Source organism: Stegastes partitus, unplaced genomic scaffold (genome assembly GCF_000690725.1).
Source record: "Stegastes partitus isolate 25-593 unplaced genomic scaffold, Stegastes_partitus-1.0.2 Scaffold3674, whole genome shotgun sequence".
Classification (NCBI taxonomy): domain Eukaryota; kingdom Metazoa; phylum Chordata; class Actinopteri; family Pomacentridae; genus Stegastes; species Stegastes partitus.
The window spans coordinates 24,259-51,568 of record NW_007581405.1 but is presented as its reverse complement, the minus strand read 5'-3'; the positions used below and the strand labels follow the sequence as shown (position 1 = coordinate 51,568).

The 27,310-nt window shown below is 40.7% G+C and overlaps 1 protein-coding gene across 1 annotated transcript; it reads left to right on the top strand.

The window, feature by feature from the left end:
• Positions 1 to 210: 210 nt before the first annotated feature.
• On the top strand, positions 211 to 25,337 carry fubp3 (far upstream element (FUSE) binding protein 3). Its single transcript, XM_008306495.1, has 19 exons — positions 211 to 355; positions 6,596 to 6,707; positions 8,976 to 9,009; positions 10,079 to 10,128; positions 10,287 to 10,358; positions 12,110 to 12,167; positions 12,393 to 12,555; positions 13,468 to 13,566; positions 13,767 to 13,871; positions 14,721 to 14,823; positions 15,763 to 15,863; positions 16,163 to 16,292; positions 21,727 to 21,887; positions 22,209 to 22,282; positions 22,381 to 22,457; positions 22,804 to 22,860; positions 23,104 to 23,154; positions 23,276 to 23,403; positions 24,827 to 25,337. The coding sequence occupies exons 1-19, from the start codon at positions 260 to 262 to the stop codon at positions 24,833 to 24,835; spliced, it is 1,680 nt and encodes a 559-aa protein (XP_008304717.1). The 5' UTR covers positions 211 to 259; the 3' UTR covers positions 24,836 to 25,337.
• Positions 25,338 to 27,310: the final 1,973 nt, after the last annotated feature.

The window sequence follows — 27,310 nt, the reverse complement described above, 5'->3', positions numbered from 1 at the left end:
TTTTCTTTTGATGCTAATTAACTATATATTTTTTAACATACATTTGTCCACTCCAGCACGTTTACCCGCCATGCTGTTCTTCACATACACTGTACATGCAACAGCTCCTCAGTCACGGTGCTGCTCTTCTTCTGGTTCCTGTTGTTCAACGCGACATGTGAGTTCTTCCATCAACTCGCGAGATCCTGCGGCTCGCGGAGCTTCGGCTTGGCACGTGTGCTGCTCTTTTTTTAAGTGTGGCTCTCAGCTGCCGAGGCGGATGATGATGATGGCGGAGCTGGTTCAGGGACAGGCCTCGGTGGCTCAGCCCGGAACGAAAGATGACTTCGCAGACACGATACGCCGGGTCCGACAGGTAAAACGCTCTTCAGCGAACACGAGTGCGGTGCTTTCGGACCACAAACAGCGTGTCTGCATGCGAAGCAGGCCGGGACTTTGGTCGGGGCAGCCGGACCCCCTACTATAAACACTCCTCATGCAGCTAGCATGCTAACATTAAATAGCCCGAGACAGCATAGCTGAGCGGACAGATTAGAGTTTGCAGTGGACAGAAGACGCGTTAAGTCCGTGTCAGAACTGTCCAAACGGCCACACATGTCATGTCTGACGCAAGACGCGGAGGCCTCGTATGGTGTCGAAGTTTGTGCTACTTTAGTAAGTTAAGTCGATACACTGCAACCTGTTGTCAACTCACAGAAGTTGCAGTTAGCTTAGCTTGCTGACTTACTACCACAAGTTGGATGCCCCGCAGGTTGACCCACAACGTGACTGGAGCTAACATTTACTTTGGACACGAAGTCTGAGCAGCTCAACTGTCTGACACGCTGTCCACAAGCTAGCTGGCTAGTTTGAAGTCCCAAGTTAGCTTCAGTGTAACTGGTTGTTGCCCCAGTTAAAGAGACACCCGGAGAGCTTAGGAGCAAACGCACGCGCTGCTAACGTTTAAACCACCTAATTCCCCCCTCCTCGACTCGATCATAAGCTCGCGTATGAAACATGTGGCGTCTGTCGCACAGAACAACAACAACTAGTTAGTGAGTGTAGCTGCTGCTAGCTAAGCTAGCGTGTGTGTGGTACTGTGTGTCCTCGCAGGCAGCGTTGGAGTTAGGCCATGTAATGTAACGTCATCTGTTGAAATAAGCCCCCCTTTCCACTCCTCCTGTCGAGCACTCTTGGGTTTTTCCATTGCTGCCTGATAAACACCTGAAAAATACATGTCAATAAACCACCATCAGCATTTCACTGCCACCTTTCTGTGAGTGGCCATGTTCAGTGTCACGTTGTGGCCCCTGCAGACATGTCACTATGCTTAAGGGCTGCCATTAAGCTGGTCAAAAGTAGAGCTGTGTGTGTGTTTGCTGTGGAGGATAAGTACATCACTGACAACAGTTGCTAATATGTAAATTGGACTTTAGTCATATAGCTGCTACTGCTTTAGCTTCCGCCTGTGTGGCTTTGTCAACTTGCATGTTTTAAACCTTTAAATTGTGTCTGATGGGCTAAAATAGCTTGCAAAATTGTTAACTTTCCTGTAGGGCTAGGCGATATAGTTGAAGTTTAACTGTAATTAATCATTTTTAAATGACCTGTTTTACCAAAGGGCGGAGGGGAAAATAAAGGTTTATTTTGAGTTGAACCACTTTAGCTTATTTATTAAGGTACACAGGTAATAATTTGTATGTTAACACAGCAATGAAAAACAAATGCATATAAATAAATTTAGACATTTGTTATACAGATAAATCAAGAAATTCCAGAGCAATACAGAGAATGAGTACGGTGACGGTCCTGCACATTGGGCGAGGTTAAGGTTCACAGTAGATGGCTCACATGGCATCCCAACAGGCTCATCAGGCTGCCAGTAGTGTGTCTCTCAGGTGGAGGTGGGTGTTTGCAGGTGTGGACGGAGGTGGAGACAGGCCCAGGCAGTTGCGGGCTAATGGAATAAGGTGTTCCATTATCAGGGTGTGATGTGCAGTTTTTGAGCCGAGCAGGGAGCTTGGTTTCGACTTGGGAAAATCTGACATTATTATTTCTCTCTTTTCTAAATAATTTTTAGTCGCCCACCTGTCTTGAGCTGCTGCAGCGACTGAGTGAAGACAAGAGGGTTCTCTGTGCACAGCCACATAGCTAGCTTCTTCAATAGCCTGCATGCGAGTTGTTTTGGTAAATTGTGGCATCTGTCTGTAAGCAGGTGTGCAGGAAGTGAGGTGTTTTGGGTGCCTCGCGAAGACGCACTAAATTCAGGATAATCGAGATCTTAGTATTGATCAGTATAGTGGTGATTAGCATTTAGCATTAGTCATGCAGCCTTAGTCAGTTGAATGGAAATATTTTGGGCTACAGAACGAGTTTGACCAGAAACAGGTACTCTGTCAGCAGCGCCTTGCAGTTGTTGCAGCTACACGAGGCGGCGCGACGAATTATTTCAACATCTAAATCAGTATCACAAATCTCTGTATGACAAGTGCAAAGGCAGATCGGAATGTCGTACAATGCACAAAACATTTTTGACACCTTTGCCAGTGTTACATTGACTTTTAAACCGTGTTTTCCCACTTTCTTAAAATTACGTTCCATTTTCGTTGCAACTACGCTCCCCTTCAAAATCACCCCGATTATTTTGGAACAATTAATTCTTTCCAAGTTGACTTATTTGGGTCATTCAGTGATTTATTTTTTTTCCCATATTGCTATAAGTACTGGAGAAAAACCAATTACCACAGTGTCAGTTGTTCCCACTGTTGTGCGGTGCTAATTTTCTGTAACTTCAAATACACTATGATTTAGACTAAAAATAAGCAAATAACACAACAGGTATATTCTACTGTCCCAACAGCTGCTGCCATGGTGCCTATAAAGCCTCTAAGTTAACCTCCTGTCCTCCACTTGTTTGTGTGTCTGCTTACATCTTGTTCACTGAAACTCTTTCACTGAAATAAGATCCTGCCACAAGAGCAGGAACAGTTGGCTGCATAACAAAGTATGATTTGAAAGTTTTGTCTGTACGGGCTTCAGTTTCACTTCTCTGTCAATAATTGCAAAGAGCCACAGACACTGGTGTTCAAAGTCAACGATAATCATCACAATAAATCATAAATGAACCTGTATAAAAAGCTTGTTATACCTGGCACGCTGCGTTTATGGCTGATGTTAACTTGTGGGTCTGGGCCTGCACCTGACATGTGAGTGGCACCGCGTACTCTGTAGAAAGGAGAAGTCGTCCAGTGGGTTTTCAGTGTATCATATGACACTGATGTGGCATTAGCCTGAGATGTAGGAAGTGGAGGCCATGTTCTAGTAGTTCTTTACATTGTTGTGTGTGACGTGACCACAGCCACACTTGTATCAGTTACTTGCTTCTTCCTGCTCGAGGGCCGGCCTCTGAAAGCCACTGACACTGAAAGCTGCATGAGCTGAAATTGCTTTTTGGTGAATTTCATGTTAACAGCTTGTTGTTGTTGTTGTTTTTATTAAACAGTCAAACAAAGGGAATACCCACAATCATGTTTCAGGTCCATTAAATCCCTTGTCTAATTCACCTCTCATCTGCCAGTGTCTCAGTGTCGCTAATTGTACCCATCTTGATCCTGAATATAATCATTAACACTGACCCTCACGAACCGATAACAAACAGACAACCCACCAGCTCTTGTCAAATCAACAAAAATCACTGAGTAGAACCATGAACAGTATGGATCTGTCATACCATAGGGCTCGTGGATTTGGTGTTTGTGGACCATAAATCTAGATTTGAGAACAAATCTTGCGATCTCATTTGACATTTGAGAAAATGTTTAGGTCTTACTGTATAAGACCTTGCATTCAAGAAGTGAAACCGTCTTGGGGGGCCAGTCCAGCCCACAGTCGTGTTTACTTAGCGGCCCAAGTTAACACCGAGGGCATTCTGCTGCTGGACCGTTTGGATCAGACAGTTTCCAACAAAATCCCTCAGACTGCTTGACTGTAAACTCTCATTTACCCACTGCAATGAAGTTGAGAGATTTAAAAAAAAAAAGAAATGTTACAGACCCACAACAACCGCAAGTCATCATGACAAAGGCTTAAATCATCACATTACCGTGGGCCTGCATTTCCTTTCCACCTCATTTTTACAGATACCTCAGCTCACAGTGGAACAACGAAATAGGAAGATGGAAAATGTCTTTTTCTCTGCAAGTTTTTTCCACCTTTCTAAGATCATCTTTAAAGCACCTGATTTCACAGTGTAGTAGTTCTTGTGTACATATTTTTTACAGTTTAGTTGTCACAAAAATATCTGAAATTGTGTTTTAATTGTCTTACAGTTAATGTTGACGAGCTTTTAAGCTGCTGTGCTGATAAAATCCTTGTTTTGTAATCGTCATGTTGTCCTGCAAAGAAGTGAAGTAATGTAATGATAATGATACGCTGCTGCCAGTTTGCCCATGTTGACATTAAGCGTGTTTGCTCCAGAGGGGCAAAAGTTAAAGCGCCTGCCTACTAAAACACAACATTGGCAGTTTCACTTATCCATTGTGGACATTGCTTCTGAAAACCTCAGCTTTTGAGCGAGGGAGAACATCAGTTTTAGTGACAACGGAGGCCTTAAGCAGATAGAAAAAGACGTGCTTTAAAGTGTAACTGGATTAATGTGATTGTGCTTTTCCGTCTTCTTCACACTGAGCCGCGTCTGTGAGGCAACGCTTGCTTGAACACCGTAGCGACTTTGACTTGACTTGAAAATTGATGTAACAGGATTAGTTATTTTCTGAGCAAACTGGTGGAACTAAACTAAGTGCATCAATACTGTCAGAGCCGTGACAGCCTACCTCCGTACTGTGAGGATTTCATCAGCCAGGTGTTTTAGGAGATACTTGTCAGATACCTGTAGTGAATCAAAACTCAGAGGCGCTGATTTCACATTAAGCATTTTTCTTAAACGTTGACTTTGTCTTCGATGCTTTTTTTCGTGTTGCTTGACATGCACATAGCTGCGGCGATGTCATGGAAACAGCAACTCCACACCTGCTTCCTTTTATGCCTGCTTATTTCCATCGCACCCCTCTCGCTTCCACTGGTGGGCTCTGAAGTAGATAATCATCCCTGAAGGTGATGGGAGACTCTAATTTCCATCACTATATTTTCATATTGTGAAAAAAAAAAAAAAAAAAAAATTCCAGTCAGGCACAGATGTCAATTTAGTGTAATTTTCTGAAATGCTATACTTTGTGTGGAAGGAGAGATGGCAGATTAATGGGGAATGGAAAATGCTGTTGGTGCTCTCATGCAGCGTAACTGAAGATTTAAATGTCCATCATCGCGGAACGTGAGCATCTACTTTAGATCGACAAGTGACTCATTTTGAAAGTAGAGACGGATTAGTTTATACCTAAGCTAGAATGCAAATAGCTGCACTCTCCTTGTAGTTGTGTGGATGGGTTTGAACGCTCAAAAAGATGAACAGAACTGTCTGAGGAGAAATGTACAGGCCGCTGATCATTACTTGGGCCTGATCATTTAAATGTGTATGTTTATATATAGGTGTGTTGTCTGAGATGCACTAATATAAAAAAAACCTTCTTTTTATAGCACATAACATAATGCAGAAAGGAGGTGCTTGCTGGAATTTAAGCACAGCGCTCCAACTCCATCCTTGACGATACTTTCGGCACTGTCCGCAGCACATGTAGCAGAGTACACATCATAGCTCGGTAGACGGTGGTGCGGAGTCAAGCAGCATCTTTATGCTAATCTAGTTAGTTAAATACATTGCTGAAAAGATAATAAGCAGTGACGCTATCATCACCATAAAACTGAATTGGCACCGTTTTGGTTTTAGTTCGAACAAAACTAAATGTAAAATGTAGAATTTATGTTAGCAATTGTTGTGTAGTGTGCTTTTTGTTGTTGTTTACTCAGTTGTACTTTTAGTCACTCTGCAACTCACTGATGTTCAGGCACTTATTCATCCAAAAATATGTCTGTTCAATAACAAAAAAAAGTTTATATGAAGTTATATTTTGTTGTATTGTTGTTTACCTTCTGTCCACCTTTGCTCATTTACATACCCTCCTACTACTACAACACGTCAGATTTGAATATGGAGTTGGAAAAGTATTTTTTTTATCCGTTTTCAGTCGATGTCATACCTGTTGTAACTTTCAGGAAACTAATGTTTTGACAAATCTGGACAGGTCAGTTAGTTGAGATGTTTTTATATGGACTGTGATCTGTATCGTTTGTCAGTGAAAGCATGAAAAAAAGTTAAGTCAGATGTTTCAAGGGAATCATCGCCATCAGTAGTCTCAACAGGAACTGTAGCAGACTGCCTCAAGCTGCTGTAATATCGTACCGAGTGCAGTTTTCATGTGCTGTCAGAATGATGACACCCTGCACAGCAGATGGCTTTGTCGAGGCTGAACTTCACTGCAAACTCGATGCTTTTAAGCAAGCAGGACGAAAAAAGAGAGAAAGCGTCACACTTTCGCGCGGAGTTGTTGTCCGAGATTATGTCTCGCAACGGAAACGGCAAATGTTCAAAGAATTTTTAGCACTTATCCACTTTTCACCTTTATTCCATCTGTCCTTCTGTGTTGTGTGTGTGTCTCTCCAGATGGCAGCCAAGATGGGAGGAGACCAGATGCCCAACCTGAACAGTTCGTCTCCAGTCTTAGACCCCTCCCTCTATGGCTTTGGAGGGCAAAAACGTTCGCTAGACAATGGAGGTAAGCCCTTAGAGTACACACACACACACACACACACACACATACACACACACCACTGTGATATTAGATTTTATTGCACAGCCTCTTTTCTGTGGCTTTTTTTTAGCCACATGGACATCCCATTTAGCACATTATGCTGCTTCACAAGAGCTCTAAATGTTCATCAGTGTCACCGTAGAAAGAAGAAAGTTGTTATCTCTACAGCTTTCTGTCATGTTTTGCTCCATCCACCACAATCAGGCTGCAATGACAGAATGTGTGTCTCTTCATTATCCAATCAGGAGTGAGTGACACGTCTCTCCTTCCAGCATTTTTTAAGCTGACAAAGAAGCCGCAGCAGTGGTTGTTAGAAGCAGTTAATCGCTGTTTTTATTGATTGTGAGTGCCCCGGTGGCCAAACAGTTGCAGTTCATGCCATGTAGCTGTGATCTTTTTTTCTTTTTTTTCCCCCCTAATTGCTTCTTGATTAATGTCTGTCTATGAAGTGCCAAAAAAACTTCAGTTTAATTTTTTAATAATGATTAAAGAAGGGTGTCGATTTACATTGTGGTCATTTTCTTTCAATATTTTTGAGGCTCTGGCAACAGAACAAGACATCTGTACTCTCAATCATTGCTTCAAAGCTTTAGTTAATTGGTTATTCTTCTAATTCTGAAAGCATCCAGTGAATGCAGCATCAGACTAATTATAAAATAAATTGGCATGTGGGCAGTCGGGCTGCAACGATTAATCGATCAGTTGGGCACTATGAAATCAATCAGTGGACAACTATTTTGATAATCAATCAGAGCTTTTTAAGAAGAAAAAAGCTCTCTTATTGTTGCCTCATAAATTTGAATATTATCCATTTTTTAGATTTGGGTTATGGACAAAACATGACATTTAAAAGTCATCTTGGCCTGTGGGAAACACTGATTGACTTCTTTTATTTTAACAGACCTAACAACTGATCAACAGGTCAATCAACAATCAAAATGAGAAAATAATTAAAATGAAATTGAAATAATTGTTAGTTGCCGTTATAGTTGGCCGTGAATCGGAGGTCTGGAACAAGGAACGTGTAAAGTTTTGACATTTTAATGTGAAGAAAACCGAGTCACGGCTCACTGGATATCGACTGATATTAAAACTCTTTCCTCCTGTCGAGCTCCTTCACTGAGTGGTGAACAACTTTGTTTTCAGTCCCTCGTTAGCCACTTGAGCATCTGGTACGAGTTGTTACATATGATTCTGTGTAGATGTTGCCAAACTGTCAGTGTACATTAGAGCTATGAGAGAACACTGTAATCTGTGAAGTGAGAGCCACGGTTTTGTATTTGTGTGTTTGTGGAGGATTAAGTATGCGACACTGCAGTGTAGGGAAAAAAAATGCCATCCTATTCTGCTGTGCCTTGCAAACAAAACAAGGACTTGATCCATTTCATATCCACAAAGTGGAAACACTAGTCATTTATCCTGTCTTCCTCTTATCTTGTCACAGTTGTTTGTATGATAGTTCAGCCCTGAATGCATGGATAGGAAAATTGTATGCAATTCTGGTTTATGTTTGTTGGATGCACTGTGAATGTTGACAACAATTTGTCCTCAGTTTTTTCCTCAGTCAAGGTTGTCCCCAAAACATGTGGGAGCTGGTACCTGTGTACGCTGCAGCTCGCTCTCAGCCTTTAATTATCAAACAGTGTACAAATACTCGAGGCATTCCCAATTTATCGTCCAGTCTCGCCCTTGTATAAAGTCAGCACACGTCCCTTTTTTATATTCATAGCTGTTCCATTCTCAAGCGTTAACCCCAGTGCTTTTCCAGAAGAAGTGAAATCAGAGCAAACAACCATAAAATTGATTGAACCCGCGAGATATCAACTCAGGTGTTCACGTCCATGGCAGCACATCCTCCAGTGACCCTGCAGGACCCTTGCTCGGTGCTACCTGTCAAAATTCAATTCAGGACCAGCAGCCACTGACCCGGCTGCTGCCTCTCTCTTTCTGAGCGGCTCTGATTGAAACACTCACTCATACACTCGCGGGCCTGATTTCCATGCCGGTGAAAGCCCCCCACTGTGGGTCAGACACAAACATGAAGGATTGGCAGGACCATATCCATCTGCTCCCACCGCTTCCAGCACTGACTCATTCTTTCTCATTTTGCTGCCTCGCTGGCTATCGCTTTAGCAGATGTTTAAAATATTATGTGTTTTTTTTGTTTTTTTTTAAACCATGATCTCAGATTATCGCTCACATGTTAATTGCTTTCCCCTCTTTTTTTCTCAGTGGGGAACCATCTCGGTGCAATGGTACATCAAAGGTGAGCGGAACACACTCAGGAGTCTGCTCATATTAATGCACGTTGACTATATTATTCACATTTTAACTGCCTGAGTTAAGTAGTTTGAGGGCAGTTTTTCATGTTTTTTTTCCCTCTATATCCGTACAATCCAAATTATGTCTGTATCCTTGTGACCAAAGTTGACATTGGAGATACTTGCACGCTAATTTACTCTGTTATCACCAAGTTCTTGCTGGTGATTTCTTTTCATAATGGCTTTGACTAAATTAAATTCCTGATTTATTTCACTTTCTGAGTGAACCTGTCTAATTGTTAGATATCAGTAAATACTCTAAACTAAACGTGAGTGTTGTCACTTCAGAAAACACAGCCGACATATTCTTTTTTTCTTTTTTTTTTTTCAACCCAGCGGCCCAAGAACAATAGAAAAACAAAAAAGACAACAAATAATGAAAAGTGGACCATGTGATTTGAATATATCAACATAGGCAGCGGTCCCCGACCACCGGGCCGCACAGAAAGAATAAAACATTTTATTGGTTTGTTTTTATTTCCAGCGGAGTCTGCAGGGTGTTTTTATTTTGAAAACCGACTAGCTCGTCTTCCCGTCAGTTCCGTCTGTGCTTGTTTGTCTGTTAGTCTTCAGCCATTAAACGAAGCTGTCAGAATAACTGCCGCCGAAATGAATAAAAAAAAGCAAAGGAGAGCTTCTTTGGAAAGTGTGACAGACTCAAGACTGAGACAGAAGAAAAAGTAAAGGCATGTTTAGCAATAAAAAGTAATTTTATTTGTTTATGAAACTTTTAAATAGAAAAAAACGATTAAATTTTCTTATGTGTGCAATGAAAAATTTCTTGCTTAAAACCGGTCTGTGGTGCAAAGACAGTTGGAGACTGCTGCCCTAGAGAATGTAAATGTTTCACTGTCTGACATTTATTCGGCTAAATACTAAAGTAAATAAATAATTCAACAGATTGAACAATACAGAAAATGATCTTTATTTGCAGACCTAATATTTTCAGTTGTGTTTTTTTTTTTTTTAAAGATGTCGATGATTAGATATTGATCGTGTCCTAATCTCTCACAGGGCTCTTACAACAGAAGACTTCAAAGTGCCTGATAAGATGGTGGGATTCAGTAAGTAGCCTTTCAGTTCATTCTCATCTGTATTAATATTTGACACGTAATCCTCAGTATTGACATTCGACTCAGTGTTTTTGGGTCACCGCTCAGGGCGTCGGTCTAAATTCAAAAGAGCTGAAAACTGTCATTTTTCTTCTCCTCCCTGCTCACAGTCATTGGAAAAGGAGGAGAGCAGATCTCAAGAATTCAGCTGGAATCAGGCTGTAAGATCCAGATTGCTTCAGGTAAGTTTAGGCCAAACACATTGCATCAGTGAGGCCCTGAAGGACAGCAGATATTCCTGTTGATGTGCAGCAGTGTTGGAAATAATTAGCTCACAAGGACCTTGGAACATTTTAATCCCTCCTATTTAAAAAAATATCATTTGTGACATTCCTTTTCATATTTTTTTTGAACTGGAACCTGAAGAAAAGTCCAGGTCCATGTCTCATTTTGGCCCAAACCACCTATAAACTAAGTAATCACAGCATATAGTGCTTAAAAAAGGTTAATACAGAGAGTTAATAGAGCGTAAAAGCAGTAAAGTGATAATGAGTTCAGCCTTGTAGGATCTTGTGAGAGCAGCCTTCGTAGTGCTGGCATTATTATCTTCACCATGTTTTAAATAAGAGATGACGGTGGCTGTGTTGTTTGCTGGAAGATTATAAATGAGTAACCGGCAGCAGCTAAATATAAGCGAAAAGAAAAACTTCCTGCTGGCTCCAGCAGTACTCATAACACTCCACTAACCAATGAGATGTTGCTGCCCTCGCTAGCTGATATCAATAATACTTGTCACTTATTGTTGCATCTTATATGACGTCCTATAAAACTTGCCGGTCATTTTATGTTGGAGATAAGCATAGGTTTGTGTGTATGCTTTGGAATATAACCACATTCAACAAAGTCATGTGTTTGGATAGTGGGTTGTTGTCATGCATTGTAAGATCATGTGCCACATGTTTCAGCAGGATTTACTACAATTAACAGTTTCAAATGTCTTTTAGATGAATGTGTTTTAACTTTTAGGCAATTATTGATTAACTGGTGCTCAATCCTTGAACTGTTTTCCAAGTATTTTCTTACTTTTAGATGAGTCTCACTTCAAATTTCCGTTCAATTGACAGTGAAATTAGTCATTAGGAGGATATCTAGAAGGTTTGTTTGATTATACAATACAGAACTTCAGAACAGCTCAAACCTGGTTTTCGTTGATTTTGTGCTTCAGCTGCTCATAATGTCCTGCACCTCTTCCAGGTGTTTTTCTGAAGTCAGTTTATTTTTACAGTATCCATGTTTTTCTGATGTTTGACAACGCAGCTTCAGACATTAACAGTTACGGAAGTGGTTTAAATGTCATCCAATACAAAGGTCCTCAACTCTGTGCAGTTTGATCCATATATGTGCAATGTTTTAACCACCAAGTGTAATATTGCAATCTACCTTGCTGCTACACAAATACTTTTTGCTAAACAACTAATTGTGGATTTCTACTCTTAATGTTTATTTCTATTTTTTTGCTACACTTATTGCCATATTTTTTCTTTCACTTATATTTTGCTCTTGTTTTGTTGTACTTATTTATTAGGCTTTTTCTTTAAAAAAAAAAAAACCTGAGTACTAATTCCGTGCCACTAACATGAATGTGAGCCGGCATGACAAATAAAGTCCCTTGAATCCTAAATCGTACTTTCTAACTTACAAAGTTAGTCTGTTTTAGTTGGTAGAGAGATGTAATCTTATAAACCAGATCTTCCTTGAGATGATATGTGCCTTTCTTGCCTGTTTAGTTTTATTTTAATATCAATCAACACAATTTACTAACGTTTCCTCACCCTCATTCTTTGTATGTGTTCCACATATTGTCTGTATTGTCATCCTGATTTTCTGATTGTGAAGTTGCTTGAGGCCACTTTGTTTTATTTTATTTTTGATGAAGAAAACTGTCTTGAATATACAGTTTACAACACATCTCACATGCTGTGCTTTGTTCCAGACAGTGGAGGCATGTTGGACAGGCCCTGCACACTGACCGGAAGCCCAGAGAACATCGAGTGAGTCTCTTAACGTTGACAGATTTGCTTAAACTGCACAGATCATTAGGGAAAGTGTGCCCTATTGTTGCCGCACGGGGCACGAACTCGGATCTCTTTTCACATCTCATTAGCAGCACTGAATCACCTGGACACATCTTTCACATCTGACAAAGAGGAATGTGACTAAGACAGGTTTTGTGTGACTGTGGTGACGAATGCTTCCTCTCCGCTCCACCCTCCCAGGCAGGCGAAGAGACTGCTGAGCGAGATCGTGGAGCAGTGTCGGTATGGACCAGGCTTCCACAATGAGATGGACGGCAACAGCTCCATCCAACAGATCCTTATCCCCGCTAACAAAGTCGGCCTGGTCATCGGCAAGGGAGGGGAGACCATCAAACAATTGCAGGTCTGATAGTCGACCGCTCTGAAAATGCAGCTCTTAATGCAGTAAAATGAAGAATGTGACAAACTTGTATCTGCAGTCCGCCATCTTTTTTGTTTACTGACCGTCATTGTAGAGATTGAGCAAATGCAGACGATATTAGACACAATAGACTCAAAATTTAGACAAGAAGGATGAGTGTGTTTTGCTCACTGGGGGACAGCAGTATGTTATGTGTTTTAAACCCCATTTCCAGAGGATTTATCTCTTTAAAGGATTTGACTTCAGTATTTTCACAGTTTTAAACCTGTTTGAGGTGCATGCCTGTCATTTCTCATTCAGACAGATACAGTTAGGTAGTTAAATATTAGCTAAATAATGCCAGCAGTAAAATAATACAAAGGTCAGACAGAACATGGTCTTATGGCAGAAGCAGCTGCAATTATGTGTTATCCAGTGGCTGATGAACTAACCACTGAGTCACCCTGACTGCATTATCTGTTTAAGGTATCATCTCAAGCAAGAGTAGATAAGCAAAAATAGATTTCCTCAATCCTAAAACAATGGGATGTGTATGGATTTTATTTCAAATCAAAAACAGAATCCAAAAAAGTATGTCTTCAGTTTGCTGTCAGAACAACACTACAGGGTACTAATGGCCTAATGTGTCTTCGCAGAGGCTGGTTGGACACTAAATTACACTTCCAATTTATTTTTATTGACATTTTGATTAGATTAACACTTCATTTACTTGAGATATTGTTTTAAAATCATCCACACATTCCTTACTACAAATGGGTCGCCAGTACCACACAGAAAATCAAACCTGCTCTTTGAAATGTGACAAAATTTCTACCCTTCGGAGCGAATGGTCTTTTGGGCCCCAGGTAACTCTTTGGTGGTTGTTTTTGCCTCCGTCTGATTGTACCCCTGCAGGAGAGAACAGGAGTGCAGATGATAATGATTCAGGATGACCCGATGCCAACTGGAGCAGACAAGCCTCTGAGAATCACTGGGGATCCCCACAAAGTGCAGGTCAGTGTCTGAGGAGCTCAGTGTGTGCTGCTGGATTTTCTTGTTTACACTCAATTTTACACATTTTATGCCTTCAGTGTACATTTGGAAATGTTTTCTTCAGAGCACTTCAGCAGGACATTTGCTTTGTTTCATTTATTGTCAAAATGCTGATGAAGACTTGTACTGATTTTTGTTTGTTTAATTTTATTTTTTTGTAGCAAGCCCGTGAGCTTGTGGTGAAGCTCATCCGGGACAAAGACCAGGGAGACTTCAGGGCTGGCAGAGCAGACTTTGGATCCAAAATGGGGGGGAGCAGTCTGGATGTAAGAGCCCGTTTCTCTGCTTTTTTGGGTTTTTTTTCCCAATGCTGGACAGCCAAGTTAATGAGTATTTATTAGGGGTGGGACTCCATTTAAAAGAAATGTAATTAATTAGAGGCTTCGTAATTAAATAATCTCAATTAATCGCATAACTATTAAATGAATTATTGAATTTCCCTTCTGGAATAAAAAAAGTATTTTTCATAACAATATTTGCTGCAAGAAGAAAAATGTTTCAGTTTAAATGGATTTTGATGTATTACTAAATCAAATGATAGACACATGCATCCATTAAAACAACAAATCATTGTTTACTTTGCAACAGAGCGGTACTTGGTCCAGTGCGGACTGCTGAAACCGCTCGCTCGTACTCGGACCAGGACTGCTAGTGCTAACAGCTCCGGCGGTTTCTGTGCTCGCTGCAACATGCTTTGCATTCAGGTGGTAGTGGAAGCTTGTTGTGCTTCGGTGGTATGCAAATTCTTTTTTGCACAACTTGCACAAAACCACGCTCTTGTCAAGGCTTCCATCAGGCAGTTTGTTAAAATGAAACTTACCCTCCATCAGTCCAAACAATGCACTCTCATCGGATTCCTCCATGTTTGTTGTTGTTAGTGTAGCACTGATGCATCAGTGTGATCGGTGGACCATGAAATCGGGCGCTGACAAACGTTCTGTGTCGTCTGGATGCAAACTGCGATTAAATGCCTTAATTTTATTAACGCGTTTTTTTGTTGGAATTCATTCATTGTAATTGACGCCTTAAAGTCCCACCCCTAGTATTTATATATTTATTCAGGGACAGGAAAAAGTAGCCTTTGCTGAAATATCTCCTCTGTCCTTACCGTCCAGGTGGTTGTGCCCAGATTCGCGGTTGGCATCATCATTGGCAGGAACGGAGAGATGATCAAGAAGATTCAGAATGATGCCGGTGTCAGAATCCAGTTCAAACAAGGTAAAACTTTATTAAACAAGACCTAATGTTGCCACTTCAGGGTCGGTATAATACAATCCAGTCTTGAGATTTCAAACTGCCGTAATTTCCGGACTATTGAGGCACCTGAATATAAGCCACACCCACTAACTTTAAAAAGAAAACAAATTTTGTACGTATATCGGCTGCACTTGTCTATAAGCTGCAGGTGTCCACGTTGTAACATGAGATATTTACACAGATATTTTTTTTAAACTTTTAATTAAGTACATACCGGTAACATACACAAATACGTAAATGCTTTTTTTCCAAACAGTGCCTGTAACACGGCTGGATAAAAAAATACAGGAGCCTACCAGGAAAAGTCATTGATCGCTATCTTCGTCTTCCTCCTGCGCACTAAAACCACTAAAGTCGTCTTCTTCAGTGTCACAGTTGAACAGCCTCAGAATTACTTCATCACACACTTCCTCAGTCTCTCTGTCGTTGTCGCTCTCAGTGTCACGTCTCGAGGCAAATTTGTAAAATATCATAAAAATCCATGTGTTAGCCGCGTCATTGTTTAAGCCGCAGTGTTCAAAGTGTGTGAAAAAAAAAAAAAAAAGTAGCAGCTTATAGTCTGGAAATTACAGTAATAGTTTGGGCGTTTTCCTTTTACAAAAGTTACAGGAGATGACATTTTCCTCCACAAATAACACCAGCCATCCAGAAGAACTCCTTAGAAATGACAAATTACTAAATCAAACTTCATTGACGGAGTGATTTCTGTGCCACTTTGAACATCGAACATTTCCTAGAAACCATCAGTCGTCACGGAGATCCAAACCTTGCAGCTCATAGAGTTCGAAAAACTTAACCAGGCTTTTGCTCTATTTATGAGCTAGTTTTGAAATCACTTGTCAAAAAATATGCATGAAGTCTTGGAGCAGTTGAAGATCTTTCGTGTCCTTTGTTACTCAGATGATGGAGTCAGTCCTGACCGTGTTGCTCAGGTGATGGGCCAACCCGACCACTGCCACCACGCAGTCCACCTCATCAACGAACTGGTTCAGACAGCTCAGGTATGTGCTCAGCTTTCTTTTATTTATGTTTGCTCATTTGTTTTGACTTGGAAAAAAGGCAGTAATAGGCATTACTACTGTGATGTTCATTTGGGAGAAAGACATGCCACCAAACATAATTACTTTAACAGAAATCAAGCTGATGTCAACTTTCATAAGTTCCTCAAACGATTTTTAAAAGTATGAACAGTGAAAAGTGCCAAGGCTAAATCATTATCAGATAAAGTCTAAATTGGAAACAGTTTAGAGTCGCTTTATAATTTCTATAATTGATTTTTCTTTTAATTGCCTCCCCGTAGGAGCGAGATGGATTTGGTGGTGTAATGGGACGTCGAGGGCGAGGTGACTGTAACATGGGAGGCCCTGGAGGACTGCAGGAGGTCACATATGCAGTACCTGCTGATAAGTGCGGCCTTGTGATTGGCAAAGGTAAGGAACATGGTTTTGTGTGTGTGTGTGTGTGTGTGTGTGTGTGTGTGTGTGTGTGTGTGTGTGTGTGTGTGTGGTTTTTTTTTTGTTGTTTTTTTAAAATTTGTTTTGTTTTTTGAGTTATGTTCACTGATTCAACCCTCTGAAACCCAAACAGTTTCTGGGTGTTTTACTCGCTGTGGGCTTGAACCAATGTGGAAACAGTACAACAATATCTAGGAGTAAAAAAAACTCAAAACTGTCTTCTGTGCAGTATGTTAAAGTTGTCTGTGAAGATTCTAAGTCATCCAGGTCATGGTTATTCTTGTAGATTAATTGTAGCAACTGGACTTGCTTGAGTTCCTTGAAGACATTTCACCTCTCATCCAAGAGGCTTCATCAGTTCTGATTCTGGCCAGGGAGGACAGAGGGTTTGAGAGAGGGGGTGAAAGAAGTCATCTCCGTCAAACTGGAAAGACCATCCCTCAACAGAGGTGGAGGTCTGAGGCATCACCTCTCACCTGTTTACAATTCAGTCCTAAGAACTGATGAAGCCTCTTGGATGAGAGGTGAAACATCTTCAAAGAACTCAAGCAAGTCCAGTTGCTACGATTAATCTACGAGAATATGTTGAAGTTATAATGCCATAAATCATAAAAAAAAGAAAAGACAAAGTTACATTTCTTTAACAAATTAAAAAAATAAATAAAAGTATGAACGATACATTTTTAAGTGGCCACAGGTGTTGCTAGTACTGGGAAAAAATTGTAACTCTGCATACTATACAGTCGTCCTTAAATTTATTCATAGTCTCCCATTGAAGAAGGAAAAAGACAGCTGTCACTGAAATAAGTTGAAATTGACAAAAGTAATAATAAATAAAAAAATTTATGAACATCATGACATTGCTTTTGAATTGTGGTTCAACAGAAATATTTAAAAAACAAGCACAATGGGCCCGTAAACTAATATTTCATTAAACAATCCTTTGAGCCAATCACTGCAATCAAGTGTTTTCTGTAACTCTCAGTCAGACTTCTGCACCTGTTGACAGGTGTTTGGATTTCACTGCTCATCAGCAAAGTGCTCTAATTTGTCCTGAACAGTTTTGTTTGTTTTTGTTTTTTTAAATTATTCTTTTCAACCACAATTCAAAAGCAATGTCTTATTTCACAAAATTATAATTTTGCATTTTTTTTTAAATTTCTTATTACTTTTTTCAGTTTCTAGTTATTTGAGTGACTATTGTGAATTTTTCCTTTTCTTTAATGGAAGAGGATGAATACATTTGAGGACGACTGGAGATATTTAACTGGTCACAGTTTGAATTGGGTCCTTCTGCCCTTTTTAAAGTATCTGCAGTTCAGCTGAAAAGTTGCTGAATTTTTGTCAATAGACTGTTGGTTAAGTTGCTAATTTTCTCCTGGTTGTGAGCAAACTGTTTTTAAATGAGCCATGTGGAATAAAATGATTGTGGTGAAATGTCTTGAATTTAAGCTTGGATTTGGTCAAAATTTCCCAACTGAACATCACATCACAGATGAGTAGTTCAGGGACCATTGGTTAGTTCACAATCTGATAAATTCTGCTTTTACAATTCTAGCTCTGATAGATGTTGTCAGGATGGCGACTCTGTAAAGTGTTTCAGAGGGTTAAACACCTGTTGATATATACACACTTTAATGACCAATTGTGGCCATGATGTGCTTGTATAGTTAGGATTTCCTAGTTTGTATTTAAAGTACAAGCTGCTGGGACACATTTGTCGCCTTTAATTGGTTTCTCGCTGTGAGGTCTTCTCCCAGCTTGTGCTGCAAACTGGCACAACTTTGCTGCCTCAGAGAAATAGTTCATCAAAATGAACACTCTTAATAAGAGTGTATCCAACTCACCAGATTGCCGTTTCCCTTTTAATAACTGGACGCCGTTTGGCTGCATGAAACTGATGAGAAGAGGGAGGGGGGGTGAGTGACCACCCTCCTATTCTCTCTCCAGGGCTCATGTATACAGCACAAGTGGCATTCATTGGCTTCACTAAGGGCTTAATGACGGGGATAATGCGTGTAATGTGACATTAATTGTTAAAGGTGCATAATAACAGCCCTCAATCATGTGGAAGGCTGCCTGGCATCTAATGAGGGTCTTTCAGCCCAATAGAGTGCAGCGAGGGAATGAATAGGAGGAATTAGCTTATTGGCTATTCATGCCCACTCTATTGCCAGCTATTTAAAAGTCATTGACCATTGCATTGGAAGGAGGTGTGTGTATGTGTGTGTGTGTGAGAGTGCAGTATGCTGGCATGCATGTTGCCTTAGTGTGTGTGTGCAGCGGTGGGCGGGTCGATGGGGGCCTCTTTACCTAAGATAAAAACATGGCAATAGAAATGTCAAGTGGCTTTTGTGCATGTAGTGGGGCGAGGGAAACAAATAAACCTGGGCGTTGCGTCCCCCTCTCTGCGCATTAGCATATGAAGTGGGCCAATATGGTGGAGATGGCGGTGGGTCTGGGTGCTGTCAGCCATCCCTTAAAGGGTGCGGTGATTAATATCTTTACGATGCCATATGCAGCCCAGTGCCCCTCTGTTTTGACCCCATACACACACACACACACACACACACACACAGTCACACAGAGCTTGATGAATCAAGCCACCCACCAGCCAGCTCAGACTTTATTACAGCCATGAATTAAGTGCAAAACGCAGAATAAGCATCCTACGATTATACTCCAGATTTGAGCTAAAATATCTAAACATGAGGTCTGTTTACGTGGTTTCAGTTTTATAATACTGCTGAGAGGACAACGGTAAATGGAGTTTGTCTGGTTTAAAGTTGAAAAACTGCTCGTGAATGACTGCTATAGTTGTAAACTAAAGTATGAAGTACTCTGATACTTGAGTGTTTCTCAGATGAGTGAAGAAAGATGATGTTCTGTCTGAGCTGATTGTGATATTTATTAATGGAGTTGTTTTACACATTTGACAAATAAAGGTTTTTAGGTAGATTATAGTTAATCTGAGGTACCATTCCAGCTTTTTCATGTATCCTATCTATCAAAAAAACAACAAAAACTGCCCTAAAAACATTTTTCAATAAGATTCTGAGCTGGCTGCCAATGTGATCATCTTTTTTGCACTTTTTCTAATAGATTCAAGCTCAAGATTCAAGGCCTGTATTGGTCACAAACACAGTTATACATGGTATGAAATGCTTTGAAGCCAGTGTTTACCAGTGTGTCTCTGTCATATTCGATACGACGAGGACACAGCATGGTGAACGGCGTGCACAAAGATAAAAGCAAAAAGATAAATAAAAAACATTTTTTTAAAAAGTTGCAACTTTGCCGGAGCAGGTACGATATTTTTATTGACTCTCTCCATGTGGTCACAGTAGGAGATGAGACGAGTAGGATGTAATGATAGATTAAAGTTTATGTAAAGCAAACCCAATACAAAAGATTACAAGGGAGAATAAACGCAGATCCTCTGATTAATTTCTTGATTATTTAATTAAATGTCACTAAAATGTCAGTCTTCCCATCTTTGGAGGTGACTCATTTTGTCCACAAATACCCAGTTTGTGTCAAGATAGACCAAAAACAGAAAAATGGAAATAATCACAGTTGCTAAGCTTGAATCTATAAATGTTCCAGATACAAAAAGGACAAATGGATGACGTATTGCTGCAGATTAATTTGACTTTGTTCCGTTGTTTCAATCCCAAAACGTCTAATTATCGTGTTGAAAAATAGTCCAAACAGGCGAGTGCTCACTTTTCTAAATGTAATTTTACTGTATAGTGTTTTAATTGTTAGATATTTTAAAAAAAATATGATTCATACTGCTTTTTTCAGCCATATCACCAGTTTATTTCCCACTGACGCCTTTTGAGTTTTTTTTCTTTTCGCCACCAGCAGCTAACCAGTCCCTGAATGCCGTCACCAGTTGCACTTTTGTATCCCCTCCTTTTCTCCAGCTCACTAAACCAGTCTCATTAATAAGGCCCGTATTATCTGTCCTCACTACAGCCCAGTCCATGAAATGAATAGTCGGGGTCTTCATTGCTCTCTGCCGTCTGACTAGAAGAGCTCATAATGGCTTCATTAAGGCAGAAGTTTCATTTGGTTGACAATGGGTTAATGGCCCATGTGCAGTCTGTTGGCAGCAGGAATAGGCTACGAGAGGAGGAGAGCTTTTTGATGAGCGTTTTCATTCGGGGGTCAGCCAGGGTCATCAGAGTGTCAGCCACAAGTGAACAAATGTGTAATTGATGTTGGGACAGCCCCAGTGTCCCCCTCGGGAAGCACCCTCAGCACTACTCCCCCCCCACCGTCTCCCACCCTCGCTCCCTCCTCTCATCACAGAGGACAACACAGAGTCAAGAATGAAAAGAGTAAAAGAGACAAACGATAGCCCAGAAGGAGGATACGCTTCAATTTTGGCCCTTTTCTCCTGCCAGCTATGTTTCATTTCTCCCTGCTGGTGTAATTGCTCTCCCCACACGTCGGGAAGCTGGCATCTGATGCAGAGGAGGGGGTGGCGTGCAGGAGATGTCTTCTTTTGTTTCCTGATTTGCATGGATGTTACCAGAGAATGGCAGATAAGTGGTGAGACACATGCCAGATTTTTTCGTAAGGTAGCACCGTCGCACGAATCGAGTCTGACGCTGCGATCATGTCATGTGGAGAGGATAGTAAGGATGGGAAGTCGGATATCAGATAAGTGTGTCTCAGCTGTGTTCACGGTGTTGACGTGGACCTTCCCTCCAGGCAGAAACAAGCGATTACAGCTAATCTAATCTTACATGAGCATCATATAAAGGTGGAGTTATGGTAGAAGTGTTTGTTAAAGAGGCAGCTTGTACTGAGCTCCAAAGAGAAACTCTTGCTTATTTTCTGCATAACGCGGTCGTCATTGTTGGAAAACATGCAAAAATGCTTCAGCGTCGCCGCCCCCCAACCCTCAAAATTCTGAGGTTGGAAAAGTGTGGGGCGAAGGGGGGTTTGGCCGTCCAGCAGCAACCAGTTTAAACACCATAAAGGGAAATTCCACAGATTTTACTCATCAGTCTATTTACATGTCTCAGGGATTAGGGTTGTGTGTTTGAAGATGATGCATAAAGGCTTTCGTGGCTCCAGCAGGAACCCTGATAAATCGCCTCGAGTGACGATAGCGCGTCGCTTTTGTACCAAGTTGAAAATGTGAGCAAAGAAGAAGTGGTGTGAGGGGAGTCGGCTCATCAGACCTCGGCACCTAAACTCTGCTTGAGGGCAGCGACTTGAGGCTACAGGATCGGCTTCTAGCTTAATGCGTCCGCGATGGAGTTTGGGTAAAGCAGGTGCCAGCTTTTCACAACGAAGAAGGCTGGATATCTGGCGATGTAGATGTGTTATGCAAATCTCACTTGAGCTGCATACAGAAGCTAATATTTGTTCCAAATATGTCATTACTTGACAGGTGGCGAAACCATAAAGAACATCAAAGAGCAGTCTCGTGCCCACGTGGAGCTCCAGAGAAACCCGCCGCCCAACACCGACCCCAATGTGCGCATCTTCTCCATCCGAGGCACCCCTCAGCAGTTGGAAAAGGCCCGCCAGCTGATCGATGAGAGAATTGGGGTAGGTGGTCCGGCTCCGGCCCCCGCTCTGCTACTCCCCCCCTCTCCTCCCTCCCTCCCTCCCTCCCTTCTCCCGAGCTGCCATTGTCTGGCCTGATATTCATGAGCGCACATGTCAATGCGGGGAGCTGCTGGGGTGAGCTGGGCCGCTGTGGTCCTGGTGGCCAGCAGGATGTCACCAGAGGTTAAACATGAAGAATCCATCAAATGGACTTAATGGAGTGCATCAGCGCTCGGCCCTGCCCTCTGACCTTGCCTGTTGGCTCCCTTTAAACACAAGTGTGGTCTCTCGCTCACCTCCTCTTCCCTTTCTCTTCTGCAGGGCCCAGGAATGGGAGGCAACAGCAGCTTCGGTATGAATCCCTACAACCAAGGACCAACCACTCCTCCTCAACAGTAAGGCTCCACTTCTGTCTTCCTCATACGTCACAGTTGCATATATTTCTTCAGTAGGATTTGACCAGCAAAAACTCACTTTAAATTGTCTTGCTCAGTGGGCCTCAGACGTTCATGACTGGAGGATGGGGGACAACCTTTCAGATCTGGCAACCTCAAGGCCAACAGGACCACAGTAAGTAACCAACATCATGAACTGTGACTCATTCCCAGCTTGATGGCTACAGTCGATACCTATCAAGAGAACAGAAATATTCAAAATATTCATTATCCATAAACCTGACTGACATTTTGAGCTTTGTTGTCGAGTCCCCTGTTGCTGCGCCGCATTCAAAGTGCTCTGCGATGAGGCGGTCACATTCCCTGTGGCTAACCACGTGTTTCCTGCACAGACGAGTTTAACGTCCGCCGTCAATGGAAATCATTAGGAAGCAGAATCGCAGATGAGAGCAGAAGGTGGAAAAAGCAAAAAAAACGGCGCTCTCAGTAACTGGGGTGGTGTTATCTGTGTCTGGTTTCAGGTCACAATGGATCCCAGACGGGCCAGATGGACTGGGAGCAGTATTATAAAAAGTTAGGCAAGTGTCACTCGGGAACAAAAGAATATTTATCATCGGGCTCAGTCGCTCACAAAGTTTAGATTTAAATCTCATTAGCTTGTTCACACACACACACCTGATGACGTGTGTGTTTTTGTGTAGAAATAAAAGTGTTTATTCATGTGAGGGTTCAAAAAGTCAAGAATGGAAATCTGCATTTGTGTTGAACGAAATCAAACTGAAATGTGTGAGCATATGTTGTTGTTTCCTGTTTGCTTACAGGTCAGCAAAACCAAGCCCAGAGCACTGCTCCTGAATACAACAAAGCTTGGGGTGAGTTGTGTTGTGTTATGAGCACAACACAAACAGATTAAAGTTAGAACTCTGCTGCTGATTTCTGCACACTTGTTTCTTCTTCACTGGCGTTTTTTTTCCTCCCTCCTCCTCTTTTCAGGCCAGACAGCTGGTCCTGGATCTCAGCAGACCTCTAATCCTGACTACAACGCCTGGGTTGACTTCTACAGACAGCCGATGGCCTTCTTCAACCAGGGCGCTCAGCAGACACAAGCCCCGGGCCTTCAGGTGAGATCCAGCTCCACATGTGTCGCCCAGCTTAGTTCACAGAGCACATGGTTAAGGATGAGGCTGGTGTGTTTATCCTAATGTCAACAAAACGATATATTTCACACCGACACTTGTGCTTTAGTTGGTGGTTTATTGGGTCCAATGAGCTTCGGCTAATGCAGGCTAATACCAGTCCTGCACTAAAACCTGCTTTAATAGACGTTCAGTTTTTGTTTAGTTAGTTTTTAGATTTGTGGAGCCGTTAAACAGAGAGATGTATTCAATCTGCCCCACCTGGCAACAGTTACCACAAAAACAGAGTAACCGCCCCATAGGTCAGGTTCATGCTGCGCTACCTGTAGCAACGAGCAGCTAGAAGGAGCTCCAAATATATTGTTAAATTGTAAAGCTCAGTCATTGTAGTAAATTAGAATGTTTCCTGAGGAGTAAATAAAAAATAAGAAGTCAGGTAGGAACTTTTTTTGAAAGTTGATTCATAATTTTTTTTTTGGTTTTCTGAGAAAAAAAAACCCCAAAAAACCCAAAACAAACATTTGCCTGATGTGATGATTTGTTGTTACGTGATAGTAAATCTTTGAAGAGCTGATGATGTCATTTTGACTTTGCTGCAGGGTTGCCAGGTCTGTGTGACCGAACCTGCACAGTACTTCGAGAGGCAGGTGAACAATTTGGAGAAAGTATTTAATTGCGATATAAGTCAATGTGGTTTGCTCTATCGTTTTTAAAATGATGCCTCGCTTCAATAGTCACTGTAATAGATGTAGATTATCTGAAGTATTTCCACACAAGATGCCCTCAAAACCTTGACTGTTGCTCAAGGTGGACGGCGGGAATTTATAAAACCAGTGACAGCTCAAAGTCTGGGTCAGATGTGCTTCATAACATAGACTGTATTCAAAATTACATCCCTTGATAGCTGCTAATTGCATTTATACAATATGTAGTGTCAGTTAAAATCGACTATTTGTTCAGTTCTAGTGTCGCAGCTCCGTGTGTAGTCGGCAGGTTGATAGGAAATGAATAAGTTATTTATTTTAAACCCTTTTTTAGATGTTATTTATGGAATTTGCATCCAAACTAAATCTACCCAACCAGCTGACTTTAAAAAAGAAAATTCAAAAATGAGGTGCAGACCTGGCAACCCTGCTGTTGGAAATTGTAGCAGATGTTTTAAGATTTTTTTTTAATGCACAAAACAATTAATGTAGAAAATATTTGCGGCAGGATTAACTTGTGTGTTTGGGGGGGGTTTCAGGCATTTATTCATATTTTAAGTCGATCTCAAACATCATCCTGCTGCTACATAAACTACAATGAAGCAGCTCAGTGCAAAGATGTTCTTGATGGATTTGTTGACAATAAGAAAACCATAAAATATCACCAGATTTGTGCTAAATCTCGTGTTGTTTTTTTCCTGCAGGATCATTAGAGAAGTCGCCCAGGTTAAAGACTTGAATCACTGCGAGGATGGAAACGACCCTTTTTTAACAGAGGGGGTTCTAGATTTACAACGCCTTGAAGACTTTTTTTCTTAGTGAGAAACACTAGCTGTAGAATGACTTCTATGATAAAGTAATATTTCTAAAAATCAGGAACATTTATTTGTTACTAAATGCTTATGTACACTGTTATTTTGGATAGACAGTATCTGGGATCCCTTTTTGGACTTGAGAGAGCTGTTTCGTTTTTGTTTTTGTTTTGTTTCTGTTTTTTTTTTTCTATATTTTCCTGTCTTGACTCAGATTGTACCGCCAAAACGAACCCAAGAGTTGTAACATTTCAAAAGGCAATATGATCTATTTTTTCTAGTTATGTCGAAATGAAACCATGATTATGTGCTTAGCAGTCTTGAATACCCGTTGTTGTTTTTTTTTTTTGTCATTTGTCATGAGATGTTTAAAGAGTGTGTTTGAAATGTTTTCCTTTTACATAATTCAGTGAAATGAAACTGTGATGTTTTGTTACAGGAAATGTATTTTTGTTACAAGGTTAAAGATAAAAAAGCAGATTAATGTCAGCCAGTGGCAATAGTTCTAATTTAATTCCTGTTGTGCATTGTATGCTGTTTTTCATTGTCATTTTATTGTACTCTGGTTTAAAAGAAAAAAAAAAAGGTGCAATATCTTATTTCACTTTTGAAACAAAGATGGGTTCTCTAATATTTTGACAGACTTTTAACTTGTAGTTTTAAGATGATTTGTTTTTTTTTCTCTCTTTTTTTCAAATGGAAATGTCATGGATAATTTATTACAGTGATCTGATATGATAGGATTTAGGGGGATGTTGCAAATAGCTTTTTCGCCTTTGCTACCTTGTAAAACTATGTATATATGCTCATATATTTGACTGTTAATTTAAAATATATATGTTTCATATATATATATACACTTATATTGAAAAAAACAAAACTATTTTTTTTCCTGCGATCGGTGTTGCAGGAAAATTGTCCCTCTTTTTCTGTTCTGTTTTCATACTGAAAATGTTCAAAGATTGTGAATGTGTGATTTGAAATTTGATGTTGCATCTTGTTATGAAGAAAAAACAAGAAGTGGTAGATTTTTTTTTCTTTTTTTTTTCTCTCTCTCTCTCTCTCTTTTGTGTATGTTCTGTACCTGAACTATTCAAGACTGCTAAGCTTCTGTAATTCGTACCTGTGTAATAATTAATGTAGTATTTTTATGTTTTAAGTATTATGATCAAAAACTTGTCTTATTTGGTACCTCCCAGTTCACCGGCGCCCCACTGAGCCCGTCGCTGTGGACTCGGTGGGGCGTTGGACTCAGTCCAATGCTAATAACTTTTTAATTAATTTTTTTATTTCTTTGTGTGATCTAATATAAATGATATAAATGATGCATCATTATGGAAGATGATTCTGGTATTAACGTCATTTCTTAATGAAAAGGGATATAATTTCAAAAATGTCTAATTATGGTGTTTGTTTTTTTTGTTTTTGTTTTTTTTTTTTCTTTATGTGTACAGTTAACCATGTATTAAAAACATCCAGACTACCTTTATTGTGTACTGTTAAGCTGATTCTCTGTTTGATGAATGTTTTGGATGTCTTCTGTTGTACTCTGATACTAAAGTGTTGAGTTTCACCTTCTGAGAGCTCGATTGTGTAAATACTAACAGATAGAGGGTATCTATATATATATATAGGCCAAATGTATGTTTTCATGTTTTATAAGCAGAAAATCTATTTTCTATAGTCTACTGCCAGTTCTCAAATTCAAATAAATTTTCCGCAAGCCTCTCTTGTGGTTGACTTATACTATCGCCACCTAACGATAAACTGCTCCGCTGTTTAACGTAGTTCAAACATTACATCTCGTCACCGCTTAGCCGCCAGTTTAAAACCGCAAATTCTGCATCTTTAGAGATATAACTGTAAATTTGTTACATCTGTTTAAAAGCACGTGTTGGTTTCTGGGTTTTAGATTCAGAATAAGTCAGAGTTTTATTTAGTGGGTGAAGCTTACATGTTTGCAGGATCCAAAAGGGCTGAAGTTTTGCCATTTTTTTGAGAAACTTCTTCATATTTTTGTTTTAAATACCAGAGCTTTAAGGAGGATTTTGTGGCTTTCACATCATCTCAGGTGTGCTTTCAGGTGTCATGATGCCAAACTTTCCCAGCTGTTTGTTACAAAACCCATTTTCATTTTCAGTTTTTAAATTTCACCCCACTTCCCTGCCACATTCCCGTCCCTCCTCTCGTGGTAACTGCCCACACCCAGCGGCACCTCGTCCCTCCTGTCCGGTCCGATCTTCCCCACCACCCCCTCCTCCAGCTTTGTCACTGCACATCTTTGCCCTCAGCAGGGAGGCTCCTGCCACAGTGGACCCTGCGTGGCCTCGTTACCGGCCCCTGCTTTGATGCTGTGCAGCTGTTTCCAAATCCAGT

Bases quoted from the DNA above. Each gene is read 5' to 3' on its own strand.
- fubp3 (XM_008306495.1), top strand. From the start codon at position 260: ATGATGATGATGGCGGAGCTGGTTCAGGGACAGGCCTCGGTGGCTCAG. The intron at 16,293-21,726 runs GTAAGGAACATG...ATTACTTGACAG, and splicing joins CGGCCTTGTGATTGGCAAAG to GTGGCGAAACCATAAAGAAC. The intron at 22,283-22,380 runs GTAAGGCTCCAC...TGTCTTGCTCAG, and splicing joins CCAACCACTCCTCCTCAACA to TGGGCCTCAGACGTTCATGA.